Source organism: Heteronotia binoei, chromosome 9 (assembly GCF_032191835.1).
Source record: "Heteronotia binoei isolate CCM8104 ecotype False Entrance Well chromosome 9, APGP_CSIRO_Hbin_v1, whole genome shotgun sequence".
In the NCBI taxonomy this organism is placed as follows: domain Eukaryota; kingdom Metazoa; phylum Chordata; class Lepidosauria; order Squamata; family Gekkonidae; genus Heteronotia; species Heteronotia binoei.
Window position 1 is genome coordinate 111,013,605 of NC_083231.1, and position 20,116 is coordinate 111,033,720.

The 20,116-nt window shown below is 48.0% G+C and overlaps 1 protein-coding gene across 1 annotated transcript in view; it reads left to right on the plus strand.

Annotated features, from left to right (window-relative positions):
• Positions 1-20,116, plus strand: part of SLC4A4 (solute carrier family 4 member 4) — a 287,851-nt gene that overhangs the window by 112,910 nt on the left and 154,825 nt on the right. Inside the window, exon 3 of the mRNA XM_060247411.1 lies at positions 18,747-18,882. Coding sequence (XP_060103394.1) covers positions 18,747-18,882 — 136 coding nt within the window. The remainder of the gene's footprint in view (positions 1-18,746; positions 18,883-20,116) is intronic.

A 20,116-nucleotide genomic window follows, 5' to 3' on the forward strand; every position in this document is an offset into this window, starting at 1 on the left:
GCTGATTTGTATCTCTGCGCTGCCTCCCCATTTCCCCGCTTTCCTGTGCCCTTCCCCAACTGGGAGCAGCAGGGAACACACACGGCTTGTACACGCTGGCTGGGGGAGACATGTCCTGGCTGCCTTCCCCCTCCCCACCCCAAAAGGACTCTAGCTGCCCTTGCGGCCTGTGCAATCTAGGAGCCTCTCCTCCTCACCCCCCCACCCAAGAACTTACCATTCAGGCTCATGGTGGTGGAAAAGAAGGCAGCACTTGGAGCCCCCAGCTCTTCAGGGCCAGACTAAGGGCTGCTGGGAGCAAGGAGTGGGGCTGGCTGCCCACCTACCCACCCAACTTTCGGAATCTGCCCGCCCACCCACTCAACTCTGCTCAGAGTGCTTCAGGGGAGACCTACCTGCGTCATGTGCTCAGGCGATCAGAGGGAGGGGTCCCGAGGGGGGGGGAGCCAATGCTTGGGGAGGGGGCCTGTAAAAGCCACAAGGAGGCTGGGCCCTCCCATGGAGTGCTATGGGCCTACTAGCTTACCTCACAGAGTTGTTGTGAGGATAACATGAGAGAGGGGGAAACCAGGTACGCCAGCTAGTTTTTGGAGGAAGGCTGGGATAAAAAATAGACCAGATAGGTAATACAAGCCAGGAACTGTCTGCCGTTTCTCGTTATGTTGGCTCAGCGTTTCTCGATGCCGTTGTGCTGACAACTGCCCGTCCCCTAAGCGCATTGCCTGGTTCCCGCTTGCTTTTCCTCTTCCAGTTATCTACCCGTGTTTTGAGAGGTTTGGGAGTGAAAACTGGTCCTTAGTCGAAACTTGCAGGAAGGATTGTTGGTAAGAAGCAGTTAACTAGTTTGTAATAAAAAAACCCCCTGCGGTGCAGGAGTCATAAATCCATTATGATAAAAATGTCTGTGACTAAGTTGCAAACCCAGTCATTTATTGGGCTGTTGTGGTATTTATTCCCCCTCTCCTTTGACAAAGAGGTACGATGTGTCAGGAAGGCACATCGAAAAGAGAGACAAGAGCCCTGCTGCTTCCCGATTGGGTTTTTTATTAAAGCTGTTCCTCCAGGAATGTCACGGATATTTTTTCCTATTGCTGCAGGCCCGGCCTGCAATTACTGTGGATCACTGAAGCCTATGAACTGTATGGTGTTTGACTAGTAATATAAATTGCTGTGAGATGTGATTAGATTCAAGCTTCATAAACAGTGTAAAAATATTTGTAAGAGAGTGGCAGTTTTGTATAGTTTGGTGTCGTGGTTAAGTGTGCGGGCTCTTATCTGGGAGAACCGGGTTTGATTCCCCACTCCTCCACTTGCACCTGCTGGAATGGCCTTGGGTCAGCCATAGCTCCCATAGACCTTCTTCCCCTGTAGTGGTTAAGTGCACAGGCTCTTATCTGGGAGAACTGGGTTTGATTCCCCCCTCCTCCACTCGCACCTGCTGGAATGGCCTTGGGTCAGCCATAGCTTTCGCAGGAGTTGTCATTGAAAGGGCAGCTTCTGCGAGAGCTCTCTCAGCCCCACCTACCTCACATGGTGTCTGTTGTGGGGGAGAGAAGTTAAAGGTGATTGTGACCGCTCTGAGACTCTGAGATTCAGAGTATAGGGTGGGATATAAATCCAATATCATCAATACATGACAAAAAGGAATGATAATAGGGTTTAATATTTGTAGATATCTCCTTAATAGGCCTTCAGGGGCAGGAAGTGGTCCTGGCCAATTGCCTATAAGGGCTGGGGAGAGAGAACCTTTCCTGCCAGCCAAAGGAAGGGGACAAGTGTTTGTTTGAGTGAAAATAACCCACATCTGAGTGTCTGGAGAAGACATACAGAGAGGCAGATAGATTCTGCTGGAATTGGCTGAAACACTTTGAAGCAGTGGTCCCCAACCTTTTTGGCACCAGGGACTGGTTTTGTGGAAGACAATTTTTCCACGAACTGGGGCAGGGCGGGGGTGTGTGTGTGGATGGGAGATGGTTTCAGGATGAGACAATTGTGCACTATATTTCTATTAGTTTGGTGTGGTGGTGAATTGCGCGGTCTCTTTCCTGGGAGAACCAGGTTTGATTCCCCACTCCTCCACTTGCAGCTGATGGAATGGCCTTGGGTCAGCCATAGCTCTCACAGAGTTGTCCTTGAAAGGGCAGCTTCTGGGAGAGCTCTCTGAACCCCACCCACCTCACAGGGTGTCGGTTGTAGGGGAGGAAGGGAAAGGAGATTGTGAGTCGCTCCGAGACTCTGAAATTCGGAGTGGAGGACAGGATATAAAGCCAATGTTGTTGTCTTATTATTATTATTACTACATTGTAATATGCAATTAAATAATTGTACAACTCATGGCCCGGTTGCTAACAGGCCACTCATGGTCCGGTTGCTAACCGGTACCGATCCATGGCCCAGAGGTTAGGGACCCCTGCCTCGGAGATTGCAGGCTCTCTGCCTGGAATTGCTAACCTCTAGGTGGGCTAAGCGACAAAGGAGAATCACGGACAGGAGAAAAGCATATAACACAATCCCATGATTAAACAAGACTACCACTCTTTTACCAATATTTTTACACTGTTGAGCTTGAGTCGAATCAATTAGAAGCTTGAGTCTAATCACATCTCACAGCAATTCATATTGCTAGTCAAAAGCCGCACAATTCATAATCGTATAAAGTGCCACAGCTATTAAATATTGAGTGTTCAAATGAATTCTCTTAAAGTCCAAGCTCTATACTTGAAAGACGAGTGCTTGTACAAAGTGCTTGTACAAAAGTGTTTGTAACACTTAAACTTCCATTTCCCACTGGGTAGAGAAACTCCTTCTGCCTCCTCTACTTCTCTTGTGGCCTACAAAGGAAGATCTTCCATGATAGTTTCTGAATTGCTTTGAAAAGATTCATCGGCATGAGATGACTGGCCACTGTCTATTCATACATTGTAATCCAAAATCACAGGCTCATTTTTACTTGCGCTGTGCAGAAAAAGACACATTTGTCACAAATTCGTTTGTTGGTCAGCCCTTGAGTTGAGGAAGTAACGAAAAGTCTTGCAAAACTAGCAACCCTCTGTTTGAATGGTCCTTACTTTCCAGAGCCAGTTTGGTGTAGCGGTTAAGTGTGTGGACTCTTATCTGGGAGAACCGGGTTTGATTCCCCACTCCTCCACTTGCAGCTGCTGAAATGGCCTTGGGTCAGTCACAGCTCTGGCAGAGGTTGTCCTTGAAAGGGCAGCTGCTGTGAGAGCCCTCTCAGCCCCACCCACCTCACAGGGTGTCTGTTGTTGGGGGAGAAGATATAGGAGATTGTGAGCCACTCTGAGTCTCTGATTCAGAGAGAAGGGTGGGGTATAAATCTGCAGTCTTCGTCTTCCTCTTTCTCCATTGGCTTGTGTGGGATGCATGCTCTGGGGCTGGATAGTTTTGGCCAGGGTGGGTGTGCGTTTGTGTCTGTGGCACGCAGGTCAAGCGGTACGATGGAGAGGTTCAGAGTTCATTACTGCAAGTTAATTGGGCGCTGGTTTCTAGCTGGGATTTGGGCTGTGCAATGTGTGCTTAGCACGCACTGTTCCTTCCTTCAGCTGACATGAAAATATATTCTTGCTACAGAGAGCCTGTAAACAAACCCATAAACAGCCTATTAACCTGCAGAGGCTCCAGAAAGGCGCATGCGGCAAGGTTTGAGCTGTGGCAGACCTTGTGACCCAGCAAATTCCTTATTTGGATTTTGGACTTTGGTGTGCCGGGTTTAAAATGCATTTGAAAGTCGAAAGAATGTGTGAGAGAAGAGAGAGAGCCAAGACAGTATCTGAAGCGCTTCTCAGCCAGAACATTATAACAATCAAGGAGAGATAGTTTCTAGTCCAGAAAGGACTGTACCATATATCTATTGTCTTCTCAGCCAGAACATTAAAACAGTCCAGGAGAAATAGCTTCTGGTCCAGAAAGGACTGTAGCATGTATCTGTTGCCTTCTCAGCTAGAACATTAAAGCAACCAAGGAGAAATAGCTTCTAGTCCAGAAAGGACTGTACCTTATATATGTTGCCTTCTTAGCCAGAACATTAAAACAGTCAAGGAGAAATAGCTTCTGGTTCAGAAAGGAATGTAGCAAGTATCTGTTGCCTTCTCAGCTAGAACATTAAAGCAACCAAGGAGAAATAGCTTCTAGTCCAGAAAAGACTGTGTTGCCTTCTCAGCCAAAACATTAAAGCAACCAAGGAGAAATAGCTTCTGGTTCAGAAAGGACTGTACCATCTATCTGTTGCCTTTCTGTCTGGCCTTTCTTCCTGTACAAGAACTACTGGTAGCTTTTTTCAGTCTCCTTTCAAGTCACTGGGTCAGATCCCTTATCTGCTCAGCTTTAGCATAGTTCTAAATCATGGTGCCTTCAGACCTTATACCATTATCTCTTCAGAAACCAAACCTGGGATTATTTATTTCATCTGTAGCCTGTCTTCCTCATTGAGACTTAAGGCGGTTTACAAAATAACAAATCAGTCAGACAGCATAAGACATCCAGTAATCAGTGGAGTAGTTTGGGATTTCAAAATTAGAAAACAATGCAAACAAAAGACTATCTAAGGAGAGACAGTTTGGTGTAGTGGTTAAGTGCGCGGACTCTTATCTGGGAGAATCAGGTTTGATCCCCCACTCCTTCACTTGCGCCTGCTAGCGTGGCCTTGGGTCAGCCATAGCTCTGGCAGAGGTTGTCCTTGAAAGGGCAGCTGCTGTGAGAGCCCTCTCCAGCCCCACCCACCTCACAGGGTGTCTGTTGTGGGGGAGGAAGGTAAAGGAGATAGTGAGCCGCTCTGAGACTCTTCAGAGTGGAGGGCGGGATATAAATCCAATATCTTCGTCTACCTCACAGGGTGTCTGTTGTGGGGAGGAAGGTAAAGGAGATTGTGAGCTGCTCTGAGACTCTTCGGAGTGGAGGGCGGGACATAAATCCAATATCTTCATCTACCTCACAGGGTGTCTGTTGCGGGGGAGGAAGGGAAAGGAGATTGTGAGCCGCTCTGAGACTCTTTGGAGTGGAGGGCGGGATATGAATCCAATATTTTCATCTACCTCACAGGGTGTCTGTTGTGGAGGAGGAAGGTAAAGGAGATTGTGAGCCGCTCTGAGACTCTTCAGAGTGGAGGGCGGGTTATAAATCCAATATCTTCTTCTTCTAAGGCATGGCATCCCATCATGCGGAAATAAAGAACTCACAAGTGGGGAGGGGTCATGGCTCAGAGGCAATGCTTGGTGTGCAGAAGGTCCAGGTTCAATTCCCGGCATCTCCATTTGAAAGGACAAGCAGTAGGTGCTGTGAAAAACTTCCGCCTGAGACCTTGAAGGACAAACCAGACTGTGTAGACAATACTGGCTTTGATAGAACAATAGGCATGCAGAAGGTTCCAGGTTCAATCTCTGGCATCTCTAGTTGGAAGGGTCAGATAGTAGATGATGTGAAGGACCTTCCTTCACCAGAGATCCTGGAGAGCCTCTGCCAGTCTGAGTAAACAATACTGACCTTGATGGACCGATGGTCTGATTCGCTGTAAGGCAGCTTCATGTGTCAGAGGGACAGTTAAGAGAGCCAGTTTGATGTGGTGGTTAAGTGTGCGGACTCTTTACTAGGAGAACCGAGTTTGATTCCCCACTTCTCCACTTGCAGCTGCTGGAATGGTCTTGGGTCAGCCATAGCTCTCACAGAGCTGTCCTTGAAAGGGCAGCTTCTGGGACAGTTCTCCCAGCCCCCACCTATCTCATAGGGTGTCTTTTGTGGGGGAGGAAGGTAAAAGGTATTGTGAGCTTCTCTGAGATTCAGAGTGTAGGGCAAGGTGTAAATCCAGTATCATCATCATCTTCATCATCATCCATGCGACCATGTGATTATGTGTTCATGATGTCTTCGACTCCCGTGAGTATTTTTGGTAGGACCTGAATGGTTTGACGACCTCTCCCTACCTTACTAAACCTATCGGCACTGACACCTTGTGGCAGCATGGGTAGTGGCCTTACAAGGAACCTGGTCACACTGCCCATAAAAACCTGTGAAGACCTTCCCCCTTAGTTGTTAAAAATCTTCATTTTCACAGATGGTCTTATTGCGTGATTGGGCTGTATTGCAGTACCGTCAGCCACTTTTGCGATTTTAATTAATCAGAAAAGTAGGGTAGAAACAAGAGGGAATTGTTTTGCTGAAGCAGCTGTCGCTGGCCGGAAATTGTGAGTTGTTTCGGTCACACCTTCCTTGCTTTTCTTATTTTGGGTCCTTCAGAGCCAGAAAATGAAAAAAAACACAACTGTTTATATATGGGAGATGGGTTACTTCCGTGGTGTTTGACTTGAACAATGAAAAAGGAGGTGAACTGTGAAAGCCCTTTATTTGATCAGTGAGTCTTGTTTTTCTTTCGGCCTCTGATTCACCCCTGGCACGAGGAAGCAGTTGGAATGTGTGCCGAGTCATTGGAAAGTTTCATAAAGTACACTCAAGCAAGATCTATATTGGCACAGATTACCAGTGACATCTCTCCATGAATGGAATGTTACGTCTCTCAGTAGGGAAGTCTTCTGCTCTGGTCCAACACCCCAGCATAATCAATGCCTGGAGGTGGTGGAGGCCAGTCGGGGATGATAGACTGCAGAAGGCAGTCAGTCAGTCAGTGGTAGAGTCAGCACCTTGGACAGCGCCTCCACCAGAGATAAAACCAGACAATGCATTACGACCTTGATGAGAGGACCAATAAGCTGGAATGCCATTCTAGTGCTGTTCTGGAACTGATTGAGAACTGAAAAGGCCTTTCAGGGAGACGCCCCGCCACCGTGAAGGGGATTTTTGTGTGTATGTTCCTGTGAGTTTTGGAAAGACCGTGGTGTCTCCAGCTCCTTCTGGAACTTCTAGAGTGTCTTGTTTTCATTTTGATAGATCCGAGTAGGTAGCTGTGTTGGGTTGAAGCAGCAGGACAAAGTTTGAGTCCAGTGGGACCTTTAAGACCATCAAAGTTTTATTTGAGGTATGAGTGTGCACACGGAAGCTCATACCTTGAATAGCACTTTGTTGGTCTTAAAGGTGCCACTGGACTCAAACTTTGTTTCGTTTTGTCTCTTCAAAAGTAGTACAAGCCTCATTTTGTATACCAATACCTGTCTAAAGGGCCACCTCTTCCCCTATGTTTGGTGTAGAGCCAGTTTGGTGTAGTGGTTAAGTGTGCGGACTCTTATCTGGGAGAACCGGGTTTGATTCCCCACTCCTCCACTTGCACCTGCTAGCATGGCCTTGGGTCAGCCATAGCTCTGGCTGAGGTTGTCCTTGAAAGGGCAGCTGCTGGGTGAGCTCTCTCAGCCCCACCCACCTCACAGGGTGTCTGTTGTAGGGGAGGAAGATAAAGGAGATTGTGAGCCGCTCTGAGACTCTTCGGAGTGGAGGGCGGGATATAAATCCAATATCTTCATCTACCTCACAGAGTGTCTGTTGTGGGGGAGGAAGGGAAAGGAGATTGGGAGCCGCTCTGAGACTCTTCGGAGTGGAGGGCGGGATATAAATCCAATATCTTCATCTACCTCACAGGGTGTCTGTTGTGGGGGAGGAAGGGAAAGGAGATTGTGAGCCGCTCTGAGACTCTTCGGAGTGGAGGGCGGGATATAAATCCAATATCTTCATCTACCTCACAGGGTGTCTGTTGTGGGGGAGGAAGATAAAGGAGATTGTGAGCCGCTCTGAGACTCTTCGGAGTGGAGGGCGGGATATAAATCCAATATCTTCATCTACCTCACAGAGTGTCTGTTGTGGGGGAGGAAGGGAAAGGAGATTGGGAGCCGCTCTGAGACTCTTCGGAGTGGAGGGCGGGATGTAAATCCAATATCTTCATCTACCTCACAGGGTGTCTGTTGTGGGGGAGGAAGGGAAAGGAGATTGTGAGCCGCTCTGAGACTCTTCGGAGTGGAGGGCGGGATACAAATCCAATATCTTCATCTACCTCACAGGGTGTCTGTTGTGGGGGAGGAAGGTAAAGGAGATTGTGAGCTGCTCTGAGACTCTTCGGAGTGGAGGGTGGAATATAAATCCAATATCTTCATCTACCTCACAGGGTGTCCGTTGTGGGGTGGGGGGGAAGGTAAAGGAGATTGTGAGCCGCTCTAAGACTCTTCGGAGTGGAGGGCGGGATACAAATCCAATATCATCATCATCTATGTGTCCTTCCTTGCCAACTATGGTCTTCTGGGTGCAACCTTCTAGTTGTTGCCTTCCAAAGTGGTCATGAGAGCCTGTTCTTTCTCTATAACGGCTCCCACTTTGTGGACTGAACTCCCTACGGAGGTGGGGTGGGACGTCCTCCCCAATAGCTGTTTTTGTTAGGCATCTGGTCATAGATTTCTATTATAAATTTATTTATTGACAAAATGTATGCCCTGCCTTTCTGCCTTCCTCAGGGCCACCAAGGTGTCTAACACATTAAAAGCCTGCATAATAAAAAAAATTACGTCTTCAGAACCATTAAAACTACACAAAAGCTCTCATTAAAGGAATTAAAACCAAAGCTGGAAATACACATACGAAAAAACAGCAATTAAAGCATACAGCAGAAAGGAGGGATTGAAAAGGTGGACCAAGGGTGGGAGTGGGAACAGCTAGTGTGAGAAAAAGATTCAGAGGTTAAAAGATTTCAACACCCTCCCACTCTCAATCTGTCTTTGCTGGCAGTTTAATTTGATTGACCAATGGAGTTTCTGTACAGTCTACCTTTCTCACAGAAACGCAGGGCATCTAATAAGCAGTGTAACATGATTAGAGAAATCAGAAAGGAGCATAAAATATTAGATGTATGCTAAACAGTGTGGAAGATGATATCACACAAACAGAAGACAATACAGTGAGAGCTGGATAATACATACAGAAAACATAATGCATACTATGCACAGTGGTATAGTCCAGATGGATAATACATACAGAAAACATAATGTATACTGTAAAGGTAAAGGCAGTCCCCTGTGCAAGCACCAGTCGTTTTTGACTCTAGGGTGACGTTGCTTTCATAACGTTTTCACGGCAGACTTTTTACAAGGTGGTTTACCATTGCCTTCCCTAGTCATCTACACTTTCCCCCCAGTAATCTGGGTACTCATTTTACCGACCTTGGAAGGATGGAAGACTGAGTCAACCTGGAGCCGGCTACCTGAACCAGCTTCCGCTGGGATCGAACTCAGGTCATGAGCTGCATGACCCGACTGCAGTATTTCAGCTTTACCACTCTGTGCCACGGGGCTCTAATGCATACTATACACAGTAGTATAGTCCAGATGGATAATACATGCAGAAAACATAATGTATACTATATACAGTGGTATAGTCCAGATGGATAATACATACAGAAAACATAATGCATACTATACACAGTGGTACCGTCCAGATAGATAATACATATTATCATGTTTTTTTTTTAAAGCAGAAATGCACAGGAACGCAGTCCCAGCTGGCTTAGTGCTGGGAGATGTGGCCTAATATGCAAATGAGTTCCTGCTGGGCTTTTTTTTTTTTAACAAAAAAGTCCTATGTGAAACAATGGTGACATCAGGGGTATGTGGCTTAATATGCAGATGAGTTCCTGCTGGGCTTTTTCTACACCAAAAGCGCTGTGTACTATACACAGTGGTATAGTCCGAACAGTCAACTTTATATCTAATAGTGACATGTGACTCCCATTTGTAGATACCTAAATCTGCGGGTTAGGACCACATCAATGCTTAACAGATTTTCCTGCAAACTTGGGCAACTTCCTAGGTTTACAGAAAAATCTGAAATTAAAAAATATATATACGGGGGTTTAAATCCAGAGAATCAGTTGGTAGGTTCTCTATGTTGGTCGTTCAGTCTTGTGCATGAGCCAAGATACAGAGAAAGGGAAGGGAGTTCATTTTATTTATTTATATTGAATTCAATCATTTCTCCTCTCCTGCTTTGGGGATGGGAAGCTGTTTACGTCATTCTCTCCTCATCCATTTTCCCCTCCCAACAGTCCAGTTAGGTTAGGCTAAAGAGCATGTGAGTGGCCCAAGGTCACCCTAGTAAACAATGTGAGGATTCGAATCTGGTCTGATGCTTTAACCCCTACACCACATCGACTTTTGTGTGGGGATGGGATAGTTGCCGTTGCCATGGTGGGAAGGGCCTTTTGCCTCCATCTGGGTATTTATGAGGATGGATCAATGAGTGAAGCTTTTGTTGGCCCTTTGACCCTTTCTTATTTTTTTTTTTTTTAAAAATAGTGTTAGGCAGGGCTTTTTTGTAGCAGGAACTCCTTTTCATATTAGGCTAAACCTCTGATGTAGCCAATCCTTCTGGAGTTTACCGTAGACCCTGTGCTAAGAGCCCTGTAAGCTCTTGGAGGAGTGACTGCATCAGGGAGGCGTGGCCTAATATGCAAAGGAGTTCCTACTACAAAAAAAAGCCCTGGCGTTAGGTGTTCCTTTGGAGGGAAAAATGCACTGTTCGTTCTGCTTCTGAGCATATAGGTAGCCAGTGCCATTCTTTTGGTTGTTTCTGTAAGATAAATTGCTGCCACTTTCATTTATATGTTAATTGTTTGCTTCCTTTCCTGAAAGGTTGGTTAATATTCCTACCTCCCCTTTCCCCAAAGTAGAACAAATCTTGACCTTGATTTTCTTTTCTTTTTTTTTTAAACCACATTTTATATTCTTGTCTCATCTGCCTTAAGCTGGGAAATTCCTGTGGTAACAGGAACTCACTGCTAAGAAAAAGGTATTTTGTTGGGAAAAAAAAGAACATTTGAAGTCAGAATTCTTTTAGTCCAGTGTTTTCACTCTTGGTTGGTGAACCTGTCGGAGCGGGAGTAGCAGAGTGAGGGAGATGACTTGCCCGACACAGGGCTTCAGGAAAGAAAATCAGGCAGACACGTGCAACTGGTGCCAAAAGGTGTATTAACATATATACACAACAAGTGCTCTCTTGTGCAGTCTATACAATATCACCTCCACGGACAAAGTGCTTCGCCTAACCACCATCTCACAGGGAGAGACCTGTGTGATGCACACACAGATCATATATAGTCCAAGCAGCCAATCCTGGCCGTGCTGACTCAGCAGATTGCATCACTTGGCTTCTGCCGGCTCAAGCCGGTCTGCTGATCAGGTCACTGTGACCTAGCCTGGCAGCTAGATCACCAGCTGTCATACTGTAGCTGTCAGACTGGGTTTATGTAGATTCTTGCTCCAACACACCTCCTAATCTATTTAAACCCAGTGCACCAAAACACTTTACACAGTTTACATACATGTCCACCAGCAACATTACAGTTCATATTTACGTAGCTCGGAACCCTTTCCGGAATTCGTTCAGGAACTCATCATGATTGTAAAACACATCATCGTGTTCCTGTTCAGCCAGCTCTTTCAGACGCTTGGCTTCAGCCTCCTTCTCCCTTGCCTCGCACTCTGCCACCCAGGCTTTCCATTTCTTAGCCTTTTCTTTTAACATTTCCTCAAATCCGGGTGGGTCTGGATTGACAGTCAGAGTGACATAGGGACACTTGTACCTAGCGGGACGTTGGCCTTTGGTGGACCTGGCAGACACCCGTGGCCCTGTGCTTGGACCAGCTTTGTCTTCTTCGGGTTGCTCTGTTCCCACCTCCTGGGCTGGTTGCTCTGCCCCTGTAATTGGGTGTTGAACCTCCTGACTCTCACACTTTACCTCCAGTTCCTGCATTTGAGGCTCTGCCTCCTGACTCTGCTCGTCAGGCTCTGTGCCAGCATTCGGCTCACCTTCTCCAGCCCCACTGGGTGCCACCTCCTGGGCTGGAGTTCTGGGCTGCGCTCCAACATCGTTATTGCTACTTGGCAGCAGGACAAATTGTTTCTGCAAGGAGTGCAACCTTGGCCAGCTGCTTTCTTCATTGAACTGGGCACTCTTACTAAGTGTTATCTTGCTTTTGCTATTGCAGAAACGATAACACCTGGCCCTTGGCTTGTAGCCCAGAAAAATTAGGCTCTCTGCCCGGACATCCCCCTCCCCGCTACTCGTGGAGTGGGTGCCAACCCGAGCCCGTGACCCAAAGACTTTTAAAGAACTCAAATCTGGGGTCATGTTCAACAGTAACCTGTAAGGCACATTTTTCACAGTATTACACCAAACCCTATTTTGCAAAAAAACAGCTGCATGTATGGTTTCTGCCCAATAGGTCATTGGCAGTTGTGCATCCTCTAACATGCAATACATCACATTCTGCAATACAGCCCCATGCCCATTTTCTCGGGGCGTTGCCGGGTTCGTCAGACGGTGGGCGATGCCCTTGTTCTCCAGCCAACGTTTCATCTGGTTAGATAAGAATTCCCCCCCTCTGTCGGTTTGTACAGCCAGGAGATTAACCCCTAATTGTCTCTCCACTGCTTTGACCCACTTGGTGAATGTCTTATACACCTCAGACTTATGCACCATGGTGAAAACCCACGCGTACCTCGTGTGGTCGTCGGTGGCCACCAAGCAGTATCTCCTCCCCGACAGACTCTTTGGCAATGGGCCAATAACGTCTAAATGGACTAGTTCCAGGGCTCGTGTGCTTTCCCTTGAGCTTTCTTTAGCAACAGCACACGCCTTGCTTTTGGTCTTCTTGCAGACCTGGCAATCCAAGTAACATTTGCAAGGATTTACTTTCAAACTAGGCACAAGCTCCAGGGTTTTCTTTAACGCCCTAAATCCGCAGTGCCCGAGTCTCCTATGGAGCAAATGTATACAATTATTGTGCACAGGCTCATTCGACACCTGAGCCACCTGGGCACAATCACTCTGGACCACATACAGTTTACCTTCCCTCTTTCCTGTCACAAGCAACTTTCCCCCACCTCCCAGGATTTTGCAGCAGGTTTTCTCAAATCTCACCTGGTATCCCTGGTCAAACAGTGTGCTAACACTCAACAGGTTAGACTGCAGTGAGGGTACATACAACACATTTTGCAACATACATTTCAGTGCAGGAAATTCCACATTGCCTGAGCAAACAGAATTGGCAGTGGTCCCATCAGCCAATCTCACATACTTATGCTCAGGACTGTCAATGTTTTTCAACAACTCCTTCTCGCAGCAGAGATGGCTCGTTGCCCCGGAGTCTAAAATCCAAGCAGACCCTGTGCTCTCTACTGCAGACGTGACCAGCCGGGTTGCTTCCTCACACGGGCTGGCGGTCCTCCGCTCTCGCCGCACACGCCCCCCGCCTCTTCTCCCTCTCAGGGCAAGCTCGGAGCAGGTGCTGCGACGACCCGCATCCATAGCAGCGACGGACTGCAAACGCAGTCGGCTCCACTTCCTCCACCTTCGGACGCCTGCCAGCAGCAAAAGCTGGCTCATTCTTGGCTGTCTTCCCGGACACACCGATAACAGCACGCTGCCTGGCCGACACCCCCGGACAGCTCACGGCCGCAATTCTCTCTTGGAAGTCAAGCAGGTGGGCACAGACGTATTCCATGGTCAGGGTCGCTACGTCCACCGTCTCCAGAGAAGTTATCAGGGGAGTGTACTCAGGTGGCAACGACGACAGCAAAATGTACACTCTGTCGTCTGGAGCTACAGTCTTGCCTCTTGCCTCCAGCTCAACGAAACAGTCCGTTAGCCGTTTGATGTGATCTTTCACACACCCTCCAGCCGGCATAACGGTGCGGAACATCCTCCTTGTCAAGGCCATGAGGGAACCAGCAGTGGTGCTAACATGCACCGCACTCAACGCGTCCCAGGCAGCCTTGGGAGTGTCCTTCCCTCGCACATAAACCAGCTGGTCATCTCCTATAGATAGCACTATGTTGGCCAGTGCCTTATCCGATAACACAGTCTCGGCAGGAGATAAGTCAGCAGGGGGGTTACTCACGAACAGCCATTGCCCTTCACGCTTGAGGTAGTGTTGCATTCTCAGGCTCCACACCGCGTAGTTGGCTGAGGTGAGCTTCTCAACGGCTACTCCAAGCTGTTGCTGAGCCATCGTGCCGACTCCTCCTCACAGCTGGCTGCCGACGTCCCTCTGGCTCTCAAACAGAGAACGGTGGTGCTTCTGTGTCCTTCACCGGCGTTCCTCGCCTCCGGCTCTTTCCAAACTCACAGTCAGCTCAACTCTCAACTCTCTCCTCCGCGCAGCGGAACCGCCCTGGGCCCATAACCCTGTCGGAGCGGGAGTAGCAGAGTGAGGGAGATGACTTGCCCGACACAGGGCTTCAGGAAAGAAAATCAGGCAGACACGTGCAACTAGTGCCAAAAGGTGTATTAACATATATACACAACAAGTGCTCTCTTGTGCAGTCTATACAATATCACCTCCACGGACAAAGTGCTTCGCCTAACCACCATCTCACAGGGAGAGACCTGTGTGATGCACACACAGATCATATATAGTCCAAGCAGCCAATCCTGGCCGTGCTGACTCAGCAGATTGCATCACTTGGCTTCTGCCGGCTCAAGCCGGTCTGCTGATCAGGTCACTGTGACCTAGCCTGGCAGCTAGATCACCAGCTGTCATACTGTAGCTGTCAGACTGGGTTTATGTAGATTCTTGCTCCAACAGAACCCCACTTTAACTCTTTAAGTCTTGGCTTCTGTTGAGTACATAAATACCCACCAGTAGGGTTGCCAGAGTCCAGGCGGTGACTGGAGATATCTTGGAATTTCATCTGGTCTCCAGATAACAGAGATCAGTTCCCCTGAAGAAAATGGCTGCTTTGGAAGGTGGACTTGGCAATATATCTTACTGGGGTCTCTCCCCTTCTCAGCCCCCATTCTCCAGGTTTCCATCCCCCAGATCTCCAGGAATTTCAAAATCCAAAGCTGGCGGCTCCACTTTCCTTGTCATGCTAAGAGAACATCTGCGGAAGTTTTATATTCTTGTCTCATCTGTCTTAAGCTGGGAGATTCCTGTGGTAACAGAAACACTCAGGGCTTTTTTTTTGTAGCAGGAACTCCTTTGCCTATTAGACCACACCCTGTGATGTAGCCAATCCTCCTCAAGCTTACTGTACTAAGAGCCCTGTAAGCTTGAGGAGGATTGGCTGCATCATGGGGTATGGCCTAATATGCAAAGGAACTCCTGCTACAAAAAACACGGCAAACAAGATGGTATTTTGAAGAACTGAGCAGTTGAAATCAGAGTCCTTTCAGCCCAAAATTTTAACTCTTGGTTTATGAACATCTACTTGGGTGATGCTGAATACATAAACGTCTCCAAGTCATGTCTTGAAGGATTTCCTGTAACCAACCTCCAAAAAGGTCAGTTTCTCCTGGAGAAAATGGGTGCTTGGAGGATGGTATTGTGCCCTGTGGCATCGTATCCTGTTGAGGTCTGTTCATGCCCCAACTCTAGAATTAATGGGCATTCTAAAGTAGAGAGCATGAGATGTGTTACATGAGATGGATTTTGAAATAAAATACCCATTCTGTCTTTTGGATCGGAAACAGGGCCGTGGCCAGGATTTCATGTTTGATGGGACCCACAGCAGGGGGACACTTTGGCAGCCCAGGGCTCTCAGCACTGTAAGCTGCTTGAGTTCCACAAGCTAAGTCCCCTTTGTGCTTGGGTAGTCACAGCAACTCTGCTCCCACCACCCCTTTTGTTATGTGCCCCTCTCTCAGCAAGACCGAGACCTCTTGACTCTCCCCCCCCCTTTGCTCTGCAAGGTGCGTGAGGGAAGGGGAGAAAAAAAGCGAAGAAAAAAAGCGAAAAGACCACCAGTGGTGGTGAGCAAAGGAGACAGATTGCGGACCCTCCGATGGAGAAGAAGATGATGATGATATTGGATTTATCCACTTGCACCTGCTGGAATGGCCTTGGGTCAGCCATAGCTCTGGCAGAGGTTGTCCTTGAAAGGGCAGCTGCTGTGAGAGCCCTCTCCAGCCCCACCCACCTCACAGGGTGTCTGTTGTGCGGGAGGAAGGTAAAGGAGATGGTGAGCAGCTCTGAGACTCTTCGGAGTGGAGGGCAGGATATAAATCCAATATCTTCATCTACCTCACAAGGTGTCTGTTGTGGGGGAGGAAGGGAAAGGAGATTGTGAGCCGCTCTGAGACTCTTCGGAGTGGAGGGCGGGATAGAAATCCAATATCTTCATCTACCTCACAGGGTGTCTGTTGTGGGGGGAGGAAGGTAAAGGAGATTGTGAGCCGCTCTGAGACTCTTCGGAGTGGAGGGCGGGATATAAATCCAGTATCTTCATCTACCTCATAGGGTGTCTATTGTGGGGGAGGAAGGTAAAGGAGATTGTGAGCCGCTCTGAGACTCTTCGGAGTGGAGGGCGGGATATAAATCCAATATCTTCTTCTTCTTCTTGAGAGCTGCACAATATGTGTGAAAGAGCCACAGTTTGGCCACCCGTGTTCTGAACTGCTTCGTGCGCAGTGTCTTTAAACAAATCAGCCAGTATCATAATGCCCCTGTATAAATTGATGGTGCGGTCTCATTTGGAGTACTGTGTGCAGTTCTGGTCGCCGCACCTCAAAAAGGATATTATAGCATTAGAGAAGGTGCAGAGAAGGGCAACTAGAATGATTAAAGGGCTGGAGCACTTTCCCTATGAAGAAAGGTTGAAACGCTTGGGACTCTTTAGCTTGGAGAAACGTCGACTGCGGGGTGACATGATAGAGGTTTACAAGATAATGCATGGAATGGAGAAAGTAGAGAAAGAAGTACTTTTCTCCCTTTCTCACAATACAAGAACTCGTGGGCATTCGATGAAATTGCTGAGCAGACAGGTTAAAACGGATAAAAGGAAGTACGTCTTCACCCAAAGGGTGATTAACATGTGGAATTCACTGCCACAGGAGGTGGTGGCGGCCACAAGTATAGCCACCTTCAAGAGGGGTTTAGATAAAAATATGGAGCACAGGTCCATCAGTGGCTATTAGCCACAGTGTATATAACATTTTTTTGCCACTGTGTGACACAGAAGGTTGGACTTGATGGGCCGTTGGCCTGATCCAACATGGCTTCTCTTATGTTCTTATGAGATACTTAAAGTGTGCAGCTCAAGTGTGAATGAATAGTTAGAGGATAGCTGTCAGTGTTTCCTCAAAGCTGAGTTAGTGTGAGCTAGCTCATGGGGTTTTTTAGCCTTCGGCTCACACATTTTTGGTCTTAGCTCAGGAAAAATGGCCCAAGGGCAAATTAATTTGTGCCAGTAGCTCACAACTTTAACACCAGTAGCTCACAAAGTAGAATTTTTGTTCACAAGACTCCACAGCTTAGAGGTGGAGATGCCGGCCTGCAGCGGAAAAACTGGATTTGAGTCTATAATATAGTGCAGGGGTGGCCGAGGGTAGCTCTCCAGATGTTTTTTTGCCTCCAACTCCCATCAGCCCCAGCCAGCATGGCCAATGGCTGGGGCTCATGGGAGTTGTAGGCAAAAAATATCTGGAGAACTACCGTTGGCCACCCCTGATATAGTGGGTTCTATGCATCAATGAACCAAGGTTGTAGTGATAACAAGCTGGCTGGGGCTTATGGGAGTTGTAGGCAAAAAACATCTGGAGAGTTACCGTTGGCCACCCCTGGAGTACTGCATGGTAGGTGGCTGCACTGGAAGACTGCAGAACTGGGCCAACTATATACAACTCTGGGTTCCGGCGCAAGCACGCTATTGGGTCATTCAAACAGGCAGGGGGCCTGTGATTGGTGCTGGGCAGCAGGGATTTGGATCCTGCTGCCCATTGTTCCCAAGTCCCCAAGCTCAGCTGCTATGGCTCCAATGAGCCAGGCGGGAACACCCATTCAGTCCTGTTCGATCCACGTACGTAACAGAGTCCAGAAGCACCTTAGAGAACAGGAAGATTTTCAGGGGATCTGCTTTCGAGAATCACCACTCACATATCTGACAAAAGGGAACTTTGACTCTCAAAGGCTTGTATCCTCAGCTTGGTCTCTAAGCTGCGATGGACTAGCTGTGATGAACTTAGAGGTGCATTAGTCAAGGGGAGCCTTAAGGGCTGCAGCTTGAGCACACGGTAACCGGCCAACCTGGGTTTGCGTCATTGTAATGTGTGGAAGGGCCCCCTAGGGACCTGCATTTTCTCCTTGGGCGTGCAAAGAGGGATGCAGCCCCAAGTTAATTTCTCCCCTTCTCTTTCCTTCGGTACTTGCCTATATGGGCCAGAGCTCCCAGCCTCTCCTGTGCGCAAGAGGGAGAGAAGGGCTATTTTGTTAAATATTCCCTTCACACTGGTAATGAGTCTTGGAGGGGGGCGATGCACTGCCCGGCAAGCCAATGAGAGTTCCAGGCTGGTACAAAGGGAGGGGAGAGCTGGCACTCGGAAGCCAACTTCCTCTCCATGAGGTGCCCCCCAAAGAAACTTGGCTTGAACTGGTTTGCTGCCTATAAAGAAAAGGACTTTAAAAGACCTCAGCTGATCAGAGTACGAAAGGTCCTGGGCATGTACCATAGAACAAATTGGTTCTGAGCCCAAAAGTTCTCTTCTCTTTTCTCTCTCCCTTCTTTTTTTTTTTTCTTTTGAGCTGTGTGGACTTGCTTGCTAACACACAGTTCAAAGGAGTGGGGGCTGAAGACACAGACCTCCTTGAACTTTACCCCTCGCTTGGAAGTTTTCAGAAGTAAGCATAAACGTAGACACCTAAAGCTGTAAAAGAAACAAACAGCGACCCACACGTAGCGGTTTTAAGATGTCCGATGGGCCGGGCAACCAGGAGAAGCAGCTGAACGGCTACGGGGAGCAGGGGAAGGCGAGGAGCCGGACCTCCCTGGTCATCCTGCAGTCCGTTAACCGCAGTATTTTCACCTCCGCAGTCTCCCCCGCCGCCGAGCGCATCCGCTTCATTTTGGGCGAAGACGATGACAGCCCCGCTCCACCGCAGCTCTTCACGGAACTGGATGAACTCCTGGCTGTCGACGGGCAGGAGATGGAATGGAAAGAGACGGCAAGGTAAGCAAAATCAGGATGCACGGGTGTACCTGGCAGGCTTTTTGCAGGGGCTAGAGCCTCTGTTTGGCATACGGACGGTCCCAGGTCCAATCCCCGGCATCTCCAGGTGAAAGGGCCAGGCAGCAGGTGATAAGAAAGACCTCTGGTTGAGACCCTGGAGAGCCACTGCAAGTCTGAGTAGACAAGACTGACCTTGAAGGATATAGGGCAGGGTTGGCCAAACTGTAGCTCAGGAGCCACATGTGGCTCTTTCACACGTGTTGTGTGGCTCTCGAAGCTGCCAGTGCCCCATTGACTGGCATAGAGAAGGAATTTCTCTCTTTAAATCACTTCTCCAAGCCAAGCTAGCTGGTAGTTTGGAGAATGCATTTAAAGTGGTTTTCTTTCCACCTCTCCCCACCTTCCTTCCTTCCTTCCTTCCTTCCTTCCTTCCTTCCTTCCTTCCTTCCTTCCTTCCTTCCTTCCTTCCTTCCTTCCTTCCTTCCTTCCTTCCTTCCTTCCTTCCTTCCTTCCTTCGTCTCTCAGCTCTCAAACATCTGATGTTCATGTCTTGTGGCTCTCAAACAGCTGACATTTGTTCTATGTGGCTCTTACATTAAGCAAGTTTGGCCACCCCTGATGTAGAGTCTGATTCAGTATAGTATAAGGCAGCTTCATGTGTTCATATGATTCCGAAGAAGAACCTGGGGCAAAGTTGTGAGTGGTCTTGGGAGAAGCACTTTCTCCCGTTGGGTTTCAAAGCACTTTCTCCAGTTGGGTCTCAAAGCAGCTTTAAAAGGTTGTTCTCCCCCTCTGTTTTCTCACAACAATCCTGTGAGAGGCCAGACTGAGAGTTTGGGGAAGTCCCAAGGTCACCCTGCGAGCCTCCATGGTAGACGTGGGGATTCGAACTTGGGTCATCCAGGGTCCTAGTTTGCCACTACATCACGCTGTCTCTTGATATGGGGACCCAAGCAGGATGATACCCAGTGATATTCTGGAAAGCTTTGTCAGTAAAAGAGTACTTGAAGATTTATTCCAACTTTTTAATGTTGGATAACTGACCCAGTAGAATTTCTTTGCATTCATGTTTAAGTTGACGCTTTTCCAAGAAGGGAATACTTGAGAAGGGAATACTTAACATCTTGAATCTGTATTAAAATCTTCCGATTGCATGCTTAAATACAGTTTTGGAATACCGGCTGCTTTTTCAGTGCAGAATTTTAAGCAGAATCGCAGCCTGCTAATTGAAATG